At 36.6% G+C, this 20,599-nt stretch overlaps 1 protein-coding gene across 3 annotated transcripts; it reads left to right on the top strand.

The window, feature by feature from the left end:
- The first annotated feature begins 1,215 nt into the window (after positions 1–1,215).
- On the top strand, positions 1,216–19,756 carry LOC114244668 (transmembrane channel-like protein 7). 3 transcript variants are annotated; one of them, XM_028176553.2, is made up of 15 exons: positions 1,216–1,425; positions 3,878–4,015; positions 4,568–4,739; positions 5,438–5,585; positions 5,980–6,219; positions 7,775–7,920; positions 8,512–8,662; positions 9,907–10,145; positions 10,798–10,912; positions 12,180–12,289; positions 13,701–13,893; positions 14,686–14,780; positions 15,486–15,644; positions 16,556–16,689; positions 17,154–19,756. In XM_028176553.2, the coding sequence occupies exons 2-15, from the start codon at positions 3,895–3,897 to the stop codon at positions 17,432–17,434; spliced, it is 2,304 nt and encodes a 767-aa protein (XP_028032354.2). In that variant the 5' UTR covers positions 1,216–1,425; positions 3,878–3,894; the 3' UTR covers positions 17,435–19,756. The 3 variants fall into 3 exon arrangements, with proteins under 3 accessions (XP_028032354.2, XP_089590460.1, XP_089590461.1); XM_089734334.1 differs by lacking the exon at positions 1,216–1,425 and adding an exon at positions 3,349–3,367; XM_089734335.1 differs by lacking the exon at positions 1,216–1,425 and adding an exon at positions 3,452–3,750.
- Positions 19,757–20,599: the final 843 nt, after the last annotated feature.

The following is a 20,599-nucleotide window of genomic DNA, read 5'->3' as shown; positions in this document are numbered from 1 at the left end:
TATACCGGTAAAATGGGGCGATTAGGGATTGAGAGGCGAATCGGGAAAAAACCGAAAATCTTTCGACGCTCAATATAAGTTTTATATTCGTTGCAAAATCTTCCATTTTTTGTAGTTTAATAGTAGAATGTTGAAAGTTCACAAAACAACTCTGAATATGCATGATAATAGCTGCTAACTTATAAAAAATCGCGTTTCAAATTAACTTCCTGTGGTGGTAATTATTTTAGTGCTAGAAACTTTGCTCTCTTTTATTTATTTGATAATAATAGAAGACGACTATGATTTATAAACGTTATTTAGTGTTTGAACCAGCATATATATTAAAGGTAAGTCTCAGTTGTTATTGGTTTTAATGTATTTGATTAAATAAAAATACATGTAAAAATCTGTTGTTTTTGGGGATATTGGGGACGTCTTAGGTACAAATAACCACGAAAAAGGGGTCAATTGGGATGAGAATACGTGAAATGGAAACGACCTAAGTATAAATAGGTACAGGTTAGTAGGGTTGTCTATGTAGTTATAACAATATTTTTAAATTTGTTGGTAAAAATCTGGTTTATTCGAAGCGAAATTGGGAATAAGTCTTTAGTTGAAATAGATAAGCAATTTAATATAAGTAAGTCGATTTTGCAGAGACATGTAACAAGATCAATGAAATCTCAAGGTGGACAAAAATGTCTAAGTAATATATTTAATATTTGAATAATAAATATTTAATATTTGTTCAGAGTGAGGGTATTCATCTGATTAATCCATGGAATAACCGACACACCTAATCTCTTAACCCAGATAGAAATATCAGCACTTTCGATTGCACTTATAATTGAGGTGATGTCTGCCATGTACTTTTGTCAGTTTTTCAATTTTTTTTTATTGATGATCACTTTGTTGGTGCAACTAAATAAATAAATAAATTAAAACTATATATAAAAATAAAAGTAGTGCCAACCCTAGCAAATTTCTCATTTCGTCCCAATTAACCGCAATTTTCGGGTAAATAGGGATTACACCTATTTTTGCATTTTTTGCTTAAACTGGAATGCTAGTTGCATAATTTTAAATTAGACAACAAAGATGCCCCCAAGACTCAATCATTTTGATCCTGATATAGCATTATATACATCAACAACTACCTTAAAATTGCTCATAAAGTTGGAATTTGTCCCTAATCGCCCCATTTTACGGTACTTATTAGATTTGGAAACATTGCAAGATTTTTAAATTTTGCAAGTTCGTCTAAGTTCATTGTTTTTTTCAAATCAAAAGACATCAAATGGTTTAAAAATATTTAGTGTAATTGTATTAAACATATCAGTGTAAAGAAGAGCTAGCAACAAATGAAACTAATTTTAAATTTATGAAATAAAATATATATGTTATCAAGATTGGTATTGTGGTAACTCCATTTAAACTCTCGTAGTAAGTAACTAATATTAAAGTAATAATATAACTGCAAAAACTATTAATAAATTAAGTTAAGTTTATCAGACCTTATTTAAGTTTATCAGAACTATCAGATTTTATTTGGTGTTGTCACATTGTGGTGTGTAAGTTGTAGACATCATTGGAAATACTTTTTCTATCGGATACAATTTATGGCAACGAAAAATTAAGCCTTTTCTGAGCATGTTTTAAATTTATTGTCTATTTTCGAAGCAAAACTGACAGACATATAATATGAAGATGTTTTAGAATGGAAATTGAATAGTTATTCCTTCTATTTTGCTTCTAGAAAAATTGATAAGTAAACGTAAACAATCTATGAAAGTCTGCCAAGTAACACGCAAGAAGTATTCTCTGAAGTGGCAACAAAGACTACAAAGTTTTAATTGAATTCAAATTTGTTTTTAACAAAAATCATGTACGAACTTAGAACAAACAATCCAACCTACACTAATACTATATGTCTCATCACCACATGAGGTCATTAATACTTTATCTAAAATTCTATGTACAAGGGTTCATGTATAGATTCATGTTATATTTAGATAATTTATTTCAATAAATTTTATCTTTTAAATGGTCACAAAGATAAATTATAACATACTAGAGGTCCCGCAGTAGTCGAAATTCGACTATAATTAATGGGAATTGTAAGTTTGTACACTATTATGATTGTATTTTATACTTCTATAATCACAAATTTCACCAAGACTACACTATAAAAAATATTAACAAAGACAAACCATATTCTATTCTTAATTTGACAACAGACGTCAAGAACAAAAGTTTGACAATAAATAGTATGCATGCGTGTGTGCGTCAAATACATGGTATGTAGTGTATGTAATGTTTTCTTTGTTGATTTAATGTATCTTTTATGCATTATTTTTAAAAAAATATTTGCATTGTGCACTTCTTCTCTATATTCTCTATAAGTGTGGAAAACTTCATACTCCACCGTACGCGCAATTTTCGTAAAAAGGGATACAAAGTTTTTGCTTCACGTATTAATATATAGATTAGAATTGAATACAGTTTCAAATGTAAATATTTGAATCAGCCCTTAAGCTATTAATAAAGATATCACAGGTAAAATGAAGATAATGGGGATACAAAGTTTTTGCTTCACGTATTAATATATAGATTAGAATTGAATACAATTTCAAATGTAAATATTTGAATCAGCCCTTATGCTATTAATAAAGATATCACAGGTAAAATGAAGATAATGGGGATACAAAGTTTTTGCTTCACGTATTAATATATAGATTAGAATTGAATACAATTTCAAATGTAAATATTTGAATCAGCCCTTAAGCTATTAATAAAGATATCACAGGTAAAATGAAGATAATGGGGATACAAAGTTTTTGCTTCACGTATTAATATATAGATTAGAATTGAATACAGTTTCAAATGTAAATATTTGAATCAGCCCTTAAGCTATTAATAAAGATATCACAGGTAAAATGAAGATAATGGGGATACAAAGTTTTTGCTTCACGTATTAATATATAGATTAGAATTGAATACAATTTCAAATGTAAATATTTGAATCAGCCCTTATGCTATTAATAAAGATATCACAGGTAAAATGAAGATAATGGGGATACAAAGTTTTTGCTTCACGTATTAATATATAGATTAGAATTGAATACAATTTCAAATGTAAATATTTGAATCAGCCCTTAAGCTATTAATAAAGATATCACAGGTAAAATGAAGATAATGGGGATACAAAGTTTTTGCTTCACGTATTAATATATAGATTAGAATTGAATACAATTTCAAATGTAAATATTTGAATCAGCCCTTATGCTATTAATAAAGATATCACAGGTAAAATGAAGATAATGGGGATACAAAGTTTTTGCTTCATGTATTAATATATAGATTAGAATTGAATACAATTTCAAATGTAACTATTTGAATCAGCCCTTATGCTATTAATAAAGATATCACAGGTAAAATGAAGATAATGTCTATTATCATTTAATTATAAAACAAAGATAGTTAATCATAAAATAATCACTATAAAGATAATGAAATTTTGTTATTGTGTACTAATTGGGACTTTAATATATATCACCACCAGTTCTTACACAAGTTTCAAAAAATATTTGATAAAGAACCATTGGATTGTTCTCTAGGCTGCTTTCTATAAAGTTAAAAGGATTAGTAGATTTTCAAAAACACATACTCAATAAGATTGGTTAACTATATTTCCACACTCATATAGCCCGATGACTATTAAGAGTTGTGCATAAAATATTCTTGATAAAACAGTTTTCTTTGGTTTTTGTGAGTAATAAATATAGGTAAAATTACTTTAATGGAAAAAACTATTTCAAACTAAATTATCATACTAATTGGCAAATCTAAAGATTCTATAATTAAAAAAAGCATATGTTTGCTTAAACGTTTCCAGTAACTAAACAATAAAAAATGGACGATGAAATAGAAGTGGACCCGAGGCCTTTAAGCTCACGCCGAAGCTTTACGCTGAGAAACTCTGCAGCAAGACAGGTCGCCGTCAACTTTATGCCATCAAGACAAATTCCTTACAGTATGTATTAAATTATATGGTTATTATTACATCTCTTCAAATACAGCTGCGTTTAAAAAACTGATTCTTTTCTGGTCTAGGTCATACTTAATTAGATATCACAAAGTCAACCATGCAACCCACCTTGAGACCATAGGTTGAAGTCTCAATAGGATGGTATCTTCAACAGTTTCCCCATCCCTCAATCATCATCCATCAATGCACGATTACTACTGTCACACATTTTGCAAGTCATCAGTTCCATAAGCTTCAATCTTTCTATATGTCGATGTTTTCACTACAATTCTTTAATATGTTTCATTATTTAAATAATTGTATTGCTAGCAACATGACGTGTTGAGTTAACGTGTAATTTTCATACATCCACTGTTATTAATTTTAGTTATCAAAATTAGAATAAATACCTTTGTTACTACCCTACACTCTTTGATGAAGTGCCTCGTATATAGGGTCGGAATACTCTAATAAATCTAATTATCAAATAATATACATAATATTGGAACAAAAATAAACAAAATGTTTGCATATGTAAATGTTATTGTATTAAAACAGACACATTGAGACTACGTCGAAACAATACCGAAAATAATGCATTGCTGACTGATGTTGCTGAGGCAGCAGATGAAGCTGACAATGCTGATGTGCAAGCCAATATTATCGTTCGTGAGATGGAACAGCACCACCAGCTCATGGAGGACACCCCTGATGCTGAGGAGCTGAGAAGGTGAGAGTTGTGGAGTGTATGTTTTCTTAGTTTTCCATCTGCATTTATTCAGAGCGCAAGTGAACCATCAAAATGTTAATCAAAATTAAAATATTTGATTAATAATTATATTGTTATTTAATTATGCTTATGTGCTTAAAAATAAACAGTCCAATCATCTTAATTAATTAAAAATGTGATGCCAAATCCTTTTTAAAAAAAATAATACTTGTCTTAACATTACATTGAAGAGGTAATTTCGAACAATAACAATATATTCATAGAATCAACGTAAACAAGAAATTTATAACAAACATCTCAAATGTTCAAGTTTTAACAAGTAAAATGAAGTGATATCAAAATTTCTGTACAGCTCAATTCCTAATCACCTGGTTATTATTATTATTATTTTTATTTTTTATTGCTTAGGTGGGTGGACGAGCTCACAGCCCACCTGGTGTTAAGTGGTTACTGGAGCCCATAGACATCCACAACGTAAATGCGTCACCCATCTTGAGATATAAGTTCTAAGATCTCAAGTATAGTTACAACAGCTGTCCCACCCTTCAAACCGAAATGCATTACTGCTTCACGGCAGAAATAGGCAGGGCGGTGGTACCTACCCGCGCGAACTCACAAGAGGTCCTACCACCACTACCTTAATATATATCTTTAAACAGTTTTCACTCTGGTGAAGATTATGAACGTTATTCTTTCAGAGAGGCTCTTCGTGAGCTCCCGCAAGGTTTGACCATGAAGAGGAATGTCCGAGCGAAATTATCTGCCTCGGTTAGCTTGAGGTCGAAAAGGAAGCCAATTTCACTGTGGAAAAGGTTCAAATACAGAATAAGCTTTGGATGGAAACGGGTACGATGCTTTTGAATTCTCATCAGTATGGGAATGAGATGTCTGAAAGTACTGTAACTTTGCTGAAATCATTATTTGGTATTAGCAAATAATCGCGTATTGGATTGACATTGCCAATTTACAAAATACAAATTTACTCAAGAGCACTTGAAATATATGTTGTTCTTTGTTTATGTTGTTGTGGTAGATGATTGACATTGTCAAGGAGGCCACAAACACCAGTGTCGCGGGCGCCATTATGCAGGCCGAATGCAAGCAACATTGGAGGAAGCTAGTGCAAAAACTGGACCAAGGTGGTCACGACCCTCAGTAATGAGGAAGCGACAAAGAAGAAGAAGAAGTAGATGATTGCCCAGATTCTCTTGTATTGATATTTCCTTCGCAATCTTTTCAGACAAAAGACCGCATGCGCGATCTCGTATTTTCGATTGAACTCTGGTACGAAGCCATTCGGAATATTGAGGGCCACTTCGGATCGGCTGTCGGGTCATACTTCTATCTAGTTCGCTGGCTGTTTACTATGAACTTGCTGCTATCTGGAATGGTGATACTGTTCGTGGTGGTGCCGCAGGTCCTGCATGATAAGCCCGACGGGACTGTAAATTTCGGATTCTGGGATTTCATTAGTGGGCAGGTAATTAATTCTCTTTATGTTTGTTTTTATTTGTTTAATAAGTAATGATGTCGGATTACACATTTCATATTGATATGAAACCTGGTCTTTGTGTACTTCTTAATAATAATTTGAGGTATAATATAAATAAAAATATAAATATAATTATTTACTAACAATCACGCCACGTTAACTGGTCCCGTGATAAGTTCGTAAAGAACTTGTGTTACAAGTACCAGATAACGGAAATAAATATAATATTTTTATTATACAAATACATATATTTAATATACACCCATAACCCTAGAAAGACATTTATATTTATCATATAAATATCTTCCCTTGGCGGGATTCGAACCCGCGACCCCCTTGTGTAGTGACCATGTCACTTACCACTACACCAGACGGCCGTTAAATGCCGGTATGGGGTAGTTATTATTTGAATACATGACTCAAATGCGAATTTGATCTTTCCACTGGGTACACCAGCATCCCTAATGTTGTCCATATGAACTACCGCTTCTGATCGTTTCTTTCCGCAGTCTGTGTCCTACAATTTGCAACAGCCAAATTTCGAATCATTCAAAATATTTCGTATTTCGCGTCTGCAAATATATTTTACTCAAGTAGATCTGTATCTACTTGAGTAAAATATATTGATATACTTGGTTTGAGCGTTAATTCTAGTGCAAGTACTGATATATTTCTAAACAAATACGTTCCTGCTTAAATAATTTTGACGACGAAGGAGCAGAGTCATAATAAACAGCACATTGTGAGCCCAGCTCCATATTGATTCTTATAGTATCTGGAAAAAAAATACTAACCTAAAATAATTAAATTTCTGTAGGTGTTTCTACTATATTTATGTATATTAGTTCATATTATTTATTAATTTACATTGCACACCTACGCAATATTTAATATTATATCATATTTAATTACGTATTCTATAACACACTCTCATACAGTACACAAATACGCTAAACAAGCATACATTCACAACACTACTCAAAATTATATTATTTACACAAGCATAGTCGGGCGCAACCGCTAGTATGCGGCAAAGACCCCAACTATGTATAGCTGCGTACGTACTGGTCGTCGCCTGCGCCACGACTCGGCCGCCGCTCGCGGCCAGTCGGGTTTGATCAACGCTACGCGAAGACTGTGACACTCCTCGACTTACGCGTACTCTTTTGCTTCGTTACGATTTATTGCTTTTGTCTATTTTGTATTATTGTGTTTGAACTTGCTACCGCTTTATCTGTGCCTTCTGTACTCCGTAATTTCTCCTTCTTAATATTGTTATACCGTCTGTGATTGGAAATAAACTGTCCATCCAATTACGGACTCGTTATTGTGCCGCCCGGCACTGGTGACCTTACTACCACCACCAACGACCACCAAAATTTCAATGTAGTATCAGCCCTATAACATCCATTTGTGTTGTATTGCACTCATGAGGATCATAATCCTAACAAAAGTGCTCCGTAAAGGTCACGACCTTCAGCATTGAGAAGCACGAAGCACGGAGGGTGGTACTTATATTGATCTATTGCACTCTTTTTTTCAGGGTTGGTTAGAAGACTCGTTGTTGTTCTACGCGCACTACCACGACGGCGCGGTGGTCACGGCCGGACTCTCATACTACATGCCGTTCGCATATTTCTTCACTATGGTCTGTCTGTATCTGACATGTTTTGCTGTTCTGTGTTACAGGTTAGTTCAAAGTCTTATTATTGATTGGTGGCGTACTTGTTAAATTTATTGCGCTCTTTTTGAACCTATAAATCCAGAATGCACGTTGTTGATAGTTTAAATCTGCCAAAAAAGTTCTGAGATTTAATTTTTTGGCACAAATTGAGATTAACTATGTATGTGGAACTTCTGTGATATTCAAGGTTGCTAATGCACCACCATGAATAGTGCACCGTAAAGGTTATAGCTTCTTCTGAACGAATTCTGACTTTTATGATTTTTTTTATCGCCCTCGTAGGCGGACGAGCACACAACCCACCTGATGGTGAGTGGTTACCGTCGCCCATGGACTTCAGCAATGTCAGGGCAGAGTCAAGCCGCTGCCTACTTGCCTGTATGAGGTTGTCTTGTTTAATATACACATATGTCTTATGAAAAAGTCAGTGTATTAATAAGGTGTTGTGAGGTCAACGACCTCATGCAATCACGACGTCCATGGCGTGTCCTGTCGACGGACCTGTCAAATATACCACTACTAACCCTGTTTGTGGTGGTACTCGATTTTCGATATACCCGTCTGCTTAGCCTAATGACTCTTCCTTCTTCCACCAGAACTGCATATTCCTACCGACGTAACTTCATCGAGACCGGAGGCGGGGTGACTTTGATTTTCGCCAACAAAGTTTTTTGCGGCTGGGACTTTGGTATAGTCTCCCATAAAGCCGCCGAATTGACCTCCACAAGCATCTATAACGAATTTAAGGTGAGAATTCTTTGTTGTCCTCATTTAAGTACAAGTTGTGCCTGGTCCGCTGCGTCAGGCGTCCTGTGAACTTTAAGTCGTACTATTAAGCTATGTATGAATTTAAACAATATAATTAGTATTGATACTTATTCAAGACGAGCTTAAGGATGAATAGTGTGTAATAAAATTAACCTTCCTCCCCCTTTTTGTAGGGGTGTTGTGTCACTGGAACGTCATCACAACCAGGTGTTCTGGGTTCGAACAGTACGCAGACCTTATACCAATGTAACTGAACTAGGTCAAGGCTTTAATAAGAATTCCACATGACCACGACTGCTCCGCCAAAAGTAACCGACTATGATGAACTGAACTCGGTCCACGTCATACGTTGGAAAGTAGCAGCACTTATATTTAGAAACTAGCTGACCCGGCAGACTTCGTAGTGCCTCAATCGATAAATAAAAGACCCAAATTTTTGTATAAAATAAACTTAAAACAAACAAAAGGAATCCGTCCCACGGGGGACACATCAAAGGAAAAACAAAAATTGTATTTTTTATTTAATTCCGAGCATTTTCATATTTATCTACCTTTTAAACCTTCTCTGGACTTCCACAAATAATTCAAGATCAAAATAGCCAAATCGATCCAGCCGTTCTCGAGTTTTAACGAGACTAACGAACAGCAATTCATTATATATATATATATATATATATATAAAGATCATTATATATATAAAGAAGATAATTAATTTACACAAAAAAATGGGTGTGATTAACAAAAAAAAAGTTTTCTGACGTCATTGTCTTTTTTATTACCTTAGCAGGCAGACGAGCGTACGGCCCACCTGATGGTGAGTGGTTATCATCGCCCATGGACTACAGGAATGCCAGGGGCAGAGCCAAGCTGCCTCTGTGCTGTACTCATGCATGACTCTTCACTACATACTACACTTAACTAATACAAAACAGAAATATTTTGAACGCTATTTAACATTGTGTTTATAATAGATCTTATTATATAGAACGCTATGCTTAGTGCGAGTTTTTTAACGTTCTCGATAGCGTAAAAGTTAGCCCAATTTTGTATGCAGTTGGAACAGCGCCCCTAGCGGCAAACGTACGTAAACGATCACAGTCCATACAAATATGAAATAACTCTTACGCTATTGAGAACGTTAAAAAACTCGCACTAAGCCCACTGCTTCTTGTAACACAGGAGACAGTCTGTATACCGTTATCGAGTGGTACCCTCGTCCACAGGAACTCCTCAGCGAACAGAACAGGAACAAAGTGTCGATGCCGGTCTGCGTGAGGATATGCCAGTACATGACCAACGTAGTGGCCACCGGGCTGGTGCTGGCGCTGGTGGTGGCCGTGAACTGGGGGCTGTGGCACATGCTGGAGGCGGAGACGGCGTGGGCGGGGTGGGAGCTGGCGGTGTCGGCGCTGCTGACGCTCGTCGTCACCCTGTGCCCACTCGTCTTCTACGGAGTTGTCAAGTCAGTTTGTCATATTGGTATTTGAATCTTATTACAACAGATTTTTTTTAAAGTAATTTTATGACCTGGTAACTAAGACCTTTAAGTCATGCCTTATTTTAATTCATATTCATGTTTTTATGAAAAATGATAATATGAAGTGAAATGAAATGATATGAAATGAGATTAAATGGGATGAAATATAATCTCAGTAAAATGGTGGTCGTTTACTGAGATTTTTTTAGTAGACTTTTTGGAGGATCCCGAGAAGTTACGTCCACCCGCTTTGATTCATTTTCCCACATTTGTGCACTTTCACAGATATCAAACAGTTAATAAACAGCCGTTATTACACATTTAAACCTGAAGAAACATTAAATAGACAAAATAAAACAAATCACATAACTTCACTCCTCGCGTTCCCGCCAAAAAGTGAACAGGAATTAAAGTTTTTATTGTTTATTAATAACGGCCAATGACTACTCGGCTTTTTAGCCAAATCTCTGACACTAAATGACGCAGTGCTTCTGAAGTGAAAACAAACTTTTCAATTGGAATTGGGAAACGACAACCGGTGACTTTGAGAATCTCTGCTACGCCACTATCGTGTGCCCGTCAAGAAGTTGTTTCGAGGTATTGTCTGTCTACGGGCTGATGATGTTGTAATCCTTAGATTGGAGTACTACACGCGTCGTACGGCGGTCTACGTGACGCTGGCCAGGACTTGGCTGTTGGACATGGGCGCGCTGATGCTTCTGCTGGTGTACTGGTCCCGGTCGAACACTGACGTAAGCATTTGACGTCACAAGCCACAGTAGTACAGTGATAATTAAGCTTGCGCGCTTGTAACACTAATTATACCAACACTTACTGGTACCTATTTCTACCATAGCGAGTAGATGACGGTACACGACAAGTATTACTAAAAAAAAAAAACAAAAAACGCAGAATACAAGACATTTTGTTTTTTTTAAAATAATTGTACTAAATCCTGGTCGCACAGATAAAGAACCATTCACGACTTATGCTGTTCAATACGAAATTTAAAAGTCCACAGATAATGTCACGATTATCAATTTATACTATAACCGTAACATACAGACAAACTTGTAATAGTCTAAGATCCGACTGCGGGATTAGTGGGCTTATCGGTTATTTGCTAAAAACAAAATTTTTATGTATATTTATAATTAAGAGAATATATATCTACCAAGTTGCCTATCAAAATTTGGCCGCTAGTATTTTTAATTAAATTATTTTTAATTTCTTTTTGGGAAAAAATTTCGTTCACTTGTTTTTTAAATAAAATATCGTCTACATCACGGCAATTTACATAATGATTTAAAAAAATCACGGTTGCCATTGCGCACCTCGCCGCACCTCTTCGCAGCCAGGTGTAAACAGGTATGATTTCGTTACATTTATACGTTCATAACGTATATTTATTAATTATATATCAAATTGAAGCTAAATGTTTTCTATTAATTATCATATATGGTTACCTAATTAAATCTGGCCGCAAATAAGGGTTGCTGGCTGTTAAAGATGATAAATATTTAAGGTAGAGTGAAAGAGAGTTAACGCGTAACATCATTTGTCAGACGAGGATAGCGATTGCCGGCCGTGCACGGAGTAGTATAGTGTAATTGTTGAAGTGAAACTTCTAATGCGATAAGGTTGCGTTAAACGTTTAACGCTACCCTGGAATAGAAAGAGACAGAGCGAGAGTGCATGCGTGGCACTCGAACGTTAGCAACGAGTAGTGTCCAATATTTTAATGAAGTATTTAAAAAATACACATATATTTATTTTTCTATCTATAATTTAAAATATAAAATATATAATATACATGCTAAAGATGTCGCATCTCTTATACACAGCATTCCCTATTACAAGAGCAATCTGATTTAAGAATGAATAATGAAGAAAACCACAATACTACACATCAAAAAAGAAGTTTCACTTCATTCACGCGTACCTAGTTGCACGCGCGCCGTTTTTTTTGTTATATTTTTGTTGCCATTTTTTATTTTCTTTTATCGACCGAACACACAGTGCTGGGAGACGCGTTTCGGTCAGGAAGCGTACAGGCTGGTCCTGCTGGACGCCGTGGTCTCGCTGCTGGTGTTGCCAGCCATTGAGTTTATTAGAGCTTTGATATATAAGTGAGTTCGCTTTGTTTATTTGCTTTGTTATTATTATTATTTTTATTAAACGTTTTCAGTGCAAATGTGAATTTAATCGACTCGTTTTTTAAATTTGGAAAAGCTAAGGTTATCACTAGTATAGTTTGGTTTAGGGGAACGTATAGTATGACTTGTCCCACGAATCGTTCCTCTCATAATATAAATATGTCCTAGAGCAAGGCTGTCCAAACTACATCATTATGTACCTTTGCGGGCTAATTAATTTTACTACAAAAGCAGGAGGGCCGCACAATAATATATTTTCAAAAACAAAATAAAATACTTTTCGGGAATTCCCCCGATAATAGTTAAAGAAGCTATGATGTAATGGGAATGTAATGTTACAAGAATAAAGATAAATTATACCAAATAATGATAATATGTTTTGATAAAAAAATCTATTATCGAAACTATTTACATGTATACAAAATTATTTTCTGATTCTGGACAGCCCTAATCTAGAGTAATGAGAACGTACACACAACGTAAATGCGCCACCCACTTTGAGATATAACTTCTAAGATCTCAAGTATAGTTACAACGGCTACCCCACCTTGCCTTCAAACTGAAAAGCATTACTTCTTCACGGCAGAAATAGGCAGGGTGGTGGTACCCACCCGCGCGGACTCACAAGAGGTCCTACCATCAGTAAACCTACTAGTTAAGGTTACGCTGAATTGGTCTCTCAAGGCCATCAGTTTAGGTAGGAAAAAAACAATTTCACAACAATCTTATACATATATATATACAGTCAAAATCTGTTATAACGACATTGAAGGGACTGCTCATATTCAGTCGTAAAAAGCGATAGTCGTAACAACCGGTGATGTTTAATGTGTATCGTGCAAGTACAAACAAATCGATAGGGAATTATTGGAAAAATATATTTATATAATACGCGATTTTTCTTCAATATTAATTTGTTTTATTTTTCTTTGCGACATTTTGAAAGTTTCACGAATAACTCCACAAAGTTTTGGTGTGTCTTGTGTATAGATAAGTAACAAACTAACTGAAGAGATATGAAGAAGCGGGCTTTGACTACGGCAAACAAGAATTAGAAAAGACCCTACACTAAACTAAATCCTATTGTTTTCTTTCCTGATTTTAAAAGCCATTGAAGACAAATGTAGATACCTATTCAAATTGTTTACAATACAGCTTAGCCGGTCGTTCTAACAGATCTAATTCTCCGAAATATTAGTTAAATGTGGTCGTTTTATGAGGTATGTCGTTATTACCAATGTCGTAGAAAGCAATATTCTTAATAAGGCGGTCATATGGCATTCAGCCGGGACCTTTGTTCTTGGTTATTATAACCGGCATGTTGTATTAAACGATGTCGCAGTAAACGGTTTTGACTGTATGTATACGATGCACATTTCACCAGGTTAAACCCGGACTCGTCGGCGCCGGAGTTCAACATAGCGTACAACTCGCTCACGTTGATCTACAACCAGGGGGTGCTCTGGTTCGGCCTGCTGTTCTCCCCTCTCCTGGTGGTGGCGGTCACCATTAAGTTCTTTATCTTGTTCTACGTGAAGAGAGAATGCGCTCTGAGGGCATGCCAGCCGGCTAGAAAGGTGAGGCTTTGGAAGTTATGCTATAGATTTTGTCCACGCGAGACATTGTGGCTTTATTGCATTTATGATAAAACCAATTGATTTCTTGCTACTTACTTTAATTATAATTTACAATGCTTTAGTCGTGATTGCACGTCGATGAATGTATTATATGAATCTGACATTTTCGAAGGAAAAGGATCTTGTTCCAATAATGATTTTTGTGAGGTATCTTAGGAGTATTGTTGAATGCTGTCAGCGCGCGGTACCGGTAGTGCTAAACGAATCAGGCGCCGCTACAGATTTGTTTTTGAGGTTTTGTCAAATGAGGTTCCTCGCACCATGAGATGGACCCTGTGATCTTAGTTTAGAAGCTTCGGAAGAACGAACGGGTCAGCCTTCAAACCGGACTGCGTGATGCGGAGTTGTAGACATTAGTGGGGCGGTAGTAACTAAGCGGGTAGGCCGCGGGGTCGTTGACCCCGTGTGTCAGCTGATTTAAAAGAATACGGGAAAACAACCGTATTATTTTTAAAATGAAACAAAGTCGCTGGACATCGCTTACTAGAAAGATTTTTTTATTTTTTTTTATTGCCTTGACTTCAGCAATGCCAGGGGCAGAGCCAAGCCGCTGCCTACCTCTTAATACGTTGAAGTTGACATTGAAAGATATTGAGGTTTCATTAGATTCCCACAATTTCTTAAACTTAATGAACTTCATTCCGTTTTATTGAATTTTAGTAATAAAGCATGTATGTACGTAATGTGATCAGTAAAGATTTTCCATAACCCTATAACCCTCGCGTCCCGCAGGTGTGGCGCGCGGCGCAGACGCAGACGGTGCTGTACGTGCTGGTCACGCTCTCGCTCTTCGCCACGCTGTTCGGGATTGGCTCACTCTTCTTCAGGTCAGTCTCCACCCCCCCCCCCTTACCCCCTCTCATCCCATTGTTTTCCATCTGCTGCGATCTTTGAGCTCGTGGAAGGCATCCCCCTTGTCTTCCCGTATGATGTAAACTTCTTACTTGAAATTATCAGTCATAAGTTGATGTCATTTTCAATCAGTTTTATTAGTTATTTGTCAATGTATCTAATGTAACCAAAACAATTTTTACTGTTAATTTTAGCTTATTAAAACCTTATATGCATTAAAGGTTTTCTCTTATTACACCGGGTCTCATCATCTTGCTCGTCACCAAGACAAGATCGTGACCCTCTTTCCGAGCAATATGTCTAAAGAACTCCAGTATTCTACAAATGCATATTGTAGGTCAGTCCCTCGGGACCAATCCCAGACGAGTTGATGTAGGTAACGCTTGAAGGCTTTAAGCAAGACAATGCATTTTTTTTATTGCTTGGATTGGTGGACGAGCTTACAACCCACCTGGTGTTAAGTGGTTGCTGGAGCTCATAGACATCTACAAAATAAATGCGCCACCCACCTTGAGATATAAGTTCTAAAGTCTCAGTATAGATACAACGGCTGCCCCGCCCTTCAAACCGAAACGCATTACTGGTTCACGGCAGAAATAGGCGGGGTGAGGGTAGGTACCCGTGTGGACGTACAAAAGTTCCTACCACCAGTAATAATTTTTATGGTTTTTACTGAGCAGGAGTTCATCGAAGGTCTGCGGCCCGTTCCGTGGCTACGAGACGGTGTACAGCGTGCTCAGCGAAGGAGCCCTGAGGCTGTCGGAGCACCCCGCCGCCGCCACCATACTCGCCTTCTTCGGCAGGCCCGGACCTCTGGCCTTCATACTGCTCTTTCTCTGGTGAGCACCGACTGCGCACTCACTGGCCGCCTAGTACATACCGGTACCGTATAGGCAGACGAGCATATCGTCCACCTGATGGTGAGTGGTTACCGTCGCTCATGGACGTCAGCAATGCCAGAGGCAGAGCAAAGCCGCTGCCTACCGCTTAATATTCTCAACAAGCCTCTTTTGAAGAAGGACATGCCATAGCGCTCGCGAAACACCGTGGAGAGGAGCTCATTCCATAGCCGGATGGTACGTGGCAAAAAAGATCTCTGGAAACGCACTGTGGATGACCGCAGTGGCTCCAGGTAGTATGGATGAACTCCACTCCGATAGCGGGCGGTACGATGGTAAAAACGAGATGACGGTATCATCTCGAACAATTCTTCAGAGCACTCCCCATGGAACATACGCTATAAAATACAGAGGAAGCCGAAGTCTCTCCGCAGACCCACAGGGACCAAACGATCCACGAGATGATGAAACATTCATCATGTTATATTTTATTATGAATAAAAATACATTAAATCAATTTTAAAAAAAAACAACACACACTATCAAGTATTTGACACACACACGCATGCATACTATTTGGTTAATGTCAAACTTTTCTTATTGTTTATAGTCTGTGGTCAAATTGAGAATAGAATAAATATTGTTTGTGTTTGTTAATTTTCTTAAGTATAAAGTAAAATTGTCTAAAGTGTAGTCTTAGCGAAATCTGTGAAGAAGTAGAATAGTCCTTGACAATAGAATCGTAATATTGTTTATACAAACTTATAATTTCAATATAAATATAGCTGAGCCACCTTTTAAGTCCGCAGAAATTAGTAGTGCCGTGGTAGGATATAAGATTTTCTTCTGTGCTGTGACTGTCGTCCCAGTAGTCCCTGGGCGACCTGACCCAGCAGTGGTATGTCCCGCAGCGTGTCGGTGTACTACATGCGGGCGCGCGCCCTCGCGCACTCCTCCATGGTGGTCATATTACGTCACATGCTAGTACTGCAGGCGAAGGACAAGGACTTCCTGCTCAACGCCATCGCTAAAGTCTCCAACGGAGGTGAGTACCGGCTGTATTCTGTTTCTGTTGCTTTCAATATGTACGAGCGGTATAGAGATAGAGATAGAAAGATAGATAGATAGAGAGAGAGAGAGATAGCGCGATAGATAGAGAGAGAGAGAGAGAGATATAGCGCGATAGATAGAGAGAGAGAGAGAGAGAGAGAGATAGCGAGATAGATAGATAGAGAGAGAGAGAGATAGCGAGATAGAGAGAGGTTAGTGGTACCTACTCCTGCAGACTCACAAGAGGTCCTACCACCTGTAAGGATGATCGTAAAGAAAGCAGCGCAAATCGGTAGGCAGCAACTTGGCTCTGCCCCTGGCATTGCTGAAGTCCATGGGTGACGGTAACCACTCACCATCAGGTGGGCCGTATGCTCGTCTGCATACAAGGGCAATAAAAAAAAGGAATGGTCCCAAGCCTGCGTCTCCTGTATACCAACGTCGGGATATGTTCCGCAGAGTGGTCGTACAGCCCGAAGGCGGCCGAGGGCCCGGACAGCCACACGTGGAAGTACATTAGGGACGTCAGGAAGCCATCGAACTCTGGCTTCCATTTTGACGCGTCGAGGCTCAGTCATTCGTTCGGGGACCGACCTCGGTCGCGCGTCAAGGAATACCGGCCTTATTCGCATTTGACCGAGAGGTCGAAATCGAATGACGGCGACACCGACAGCTCGTTTAGCTGGCAAGGCTCTAGCAGTCGTCTGGCACAAGCCGAAGACGACAAGCGGTGGCCTTAGTTCGCAGTCTTACATATATACACATCGACGCTTGAAAGGCAAACGTGACTAAGCGACAATGCGTGAACTTTACAGTAGACTAATTTAAAGTTGAAATACCTGAAAACCAAAAAAAGGGTGCGTGTACTTATGTACGCACGTAAGAAGTTATACTTTGTTTATTAAATTTATTTCTTTTTTTTTAAATATTAAATAATTAATAATAAATATTTAACGTTAATAATTTAATAATATTTAGTATGAATTATATTAAATAATAATTTTGTCATTTATATTACTAAAAAATGAATGCTAGTAACACTTTTTTTTACGAGTGTACATGCGCGAAAGTTCACCTGCGGCTATATTCACACTCGCCAAGTTACGTCGGTCGTATTGTAATGAGCGATTTAGTGGGCAACTTCATTTCTGTTAATTTTGTGTAACGGTGCGCGCGCATCGTAAAATTTCACTCTCATCAATTTGTCATAAAGTGCCTAAAGAAGTATAACTTCAAAATTATATTTTAACGAATCTAGTTGTAGGATTGAAATTATTTTAATAGACCTAGAAATATATTTTTTTTGCGTATCGAATATGGTTATTGCCTATCATTTATGAACAAAGCAGTTATGATCGCTTAGTCACGTTTGCCTTTCAAGCGTCGATATATAAATAAATAATTTTAAATATATAAAGTGTCTTCCTTCGTTTTGAAAATGTTGCCAAAAATGAAATTTTGTCTTCCATATTTTTTATGTATGAAAAGGTTGTGAAATTTAAATCAGTCTTGCGTAATTAAACATTTTCGCATTTAAATTAACTGCTCCAATACTTCGATTAAAATTTGGATCCGTTTACTATTAAATAAGTAAGCAATAAACATTTACAGTATTTTAGTGGGAGTGAATTGTCTATTTCCAGCAATATGTGGGTCGTTTTATATAGTATAGAATTTGTACAGAACTTTGACGTCATTATACAAAATAATTAACTCTCTGTTATAATTATAGCCAATTAAATGTAATAAGGTTAGCTTTTTTTGTATGTACTATGAGAATATTAGTTCAACACGCGATATTTTTATTATGTTAAGTTGACAGAAGATCTCACGGTCCAGTTGATGTTAAGTGGATACATAAATAAATATGAGAACGCATATTGTAGATGAGAGGTTCCTTCAGACCGCGACGCACTGTCGCTTGGCAGTAGACAACGATGCTAACACACTTATTTATCGTTACAGAAGGTACTGTCTGTCTATAGTCTCATTTATTATAACTGTCATCTTGGAGGCACCGGATGGCCTTTCTATCAACTTCTACATGCTCGTTTTTGTCTATTTAAATATAGATTACTTTTTTATTTATTTAAGGATTTTATGACCTGGTAACTAAGACCTTTAAGTTATGTCTTATTTTAATTTATATTCTTATTTTTATGAAAAATGATAATATGTATGGAGTGAATTGAAATGAAATGAAGATAATTAATTTGAGACATTTATCAACTGGGATGAAATGAAATGAAATGAGATGAGATGATATGGGATGAAATATAATCTCAGTAAAATGGTGGTCATTTACTGAGATTTTTTCAGTGGACTTTTTGGAGGATGCCGAGAAGTTACGTCCAGCGACTTTGTTTCATTTTCCTACATTTGTGCACTTTCACAGATATTAAACAGTTAATAAACCGCCGTTATTACATATATAAACCTGAAAAAATTGATAATATAAAACAAATCACACAACTTCACTCCTCGCGTTTCCGCCAAAAAGTCCGATTGCTTATTAGATTCCTACATGAATATAGATCAGTATTTGTTTAATGCATTTGACATATGGGTCGGTCAGTGACATTGTTAAGATAGATATTATAATTCAAGGTGTACTTTAAGAAACTAAACAATACTAAACATGTCCGTGTTTATAAATCGAGACAAAAAAATTGTTTAAATTTTGCGTAACGCACTAAAATGGCTCATAAATAATTTTAATACTATAGTTTTGTTTTTGAATATACCTAAAGATTTTTAATAAAGATGGAATATTGGACAAATATTTTGAAGAAACAATTTTATAGAAATACAAATAAGTTTGTTATTTAAAAAGGTTTTAACCTTATCAAAGGCGGATCTCACATAATAATAAAATTGCCAATTTTTTTTAATATTTAAATAGTTAAATTATACAAAATGTATGTGATTAAAGAGATCGAACATTTATAAATAGAGGCTATTTTTATATGCATTTTCTAGTATTTTAACTCTTAAAAGAGCATGTTTTATTTATTATTTATACACGTACTAAACTTATAATTAAAATGAACTACGAAAAATAATGTTTACTTTTATTTGTGTGCCTCTGAGAATACCTTTTGATACTGCATGGAATGATGTCTGTCTCACCCTTCACAAAGACAGGGTTACTTAATATCGGCCAAGCTTATGTTACGTTTTATCACTTGTCAAAGTTAGCGGAATCGTCATTAATTTATTAAGTTTTTTATTTCTTATTTAAGCTGATAGCCTTGAGAGGCTATTTCAGCGTAACCTTAATTAGTAGGTGAGCTCACGGGGTTCAAACCGGAGTGATGCTAACACTGACCCTAGCAAGAGTTGTACTTTGCAGAATCTACCACCGGATCAGAAACGCGACCCACTGAGAAGATACGGCGAGAAACTCAGTGGGCTGTGTCTGTGGGTTAATTCGCTCGTGCGAGCCCTTCGTCGCAAGCGACGGGTTCGGCGAGGACGGTGACCGGTGTTTGTGGTACCTAAAAGCACCGTTAATGGATAGGGAAAAGTTTTTGTTAATGTATATAATATATGTATATTATTGATTAGATGAATGGATTCATCGTGCAAGTACGTAATGCAATAGAAACATTACCTGCCTGACGGATTCGAACACCGGTGCATAGCTTGGTACGAATGCACCGGCGTCTTATCCTTTAGGCCACAACGTACTCAGCAACTTATTTCGGCCGACCGTAATATTGGAAGGCAAATCGAATCGACAACATGACGTGTATTGTAATTTCGATGACCTCATGACCGATGATTGAACATTTATCGTCATTATTTCATATGAAAATGTTTGGTCTCTGACGTGTGAACAACAGATTTAATGAGAAGTGTGTGTTGTACATGATACCGATATCGCTTATATCAATAATTAAACT

Source organism: Bombyx mandarina, chromosome 17, assembly GCF_030267445.1.
Source record: "Bombyx mandarina strain Sakado chromosome 17, ASM3026744v2".
NCBI classification, from domain to species: domain Eukaryota; kingdom Metazoa; phylum Arthropoda; class Insecta; order Lepidoptera; family Bombycidae; genus Bombyx; species Bombyx mandarina.
This window is presented reverse-complemented; position numbering and strand designations above follow the sequence as displayed.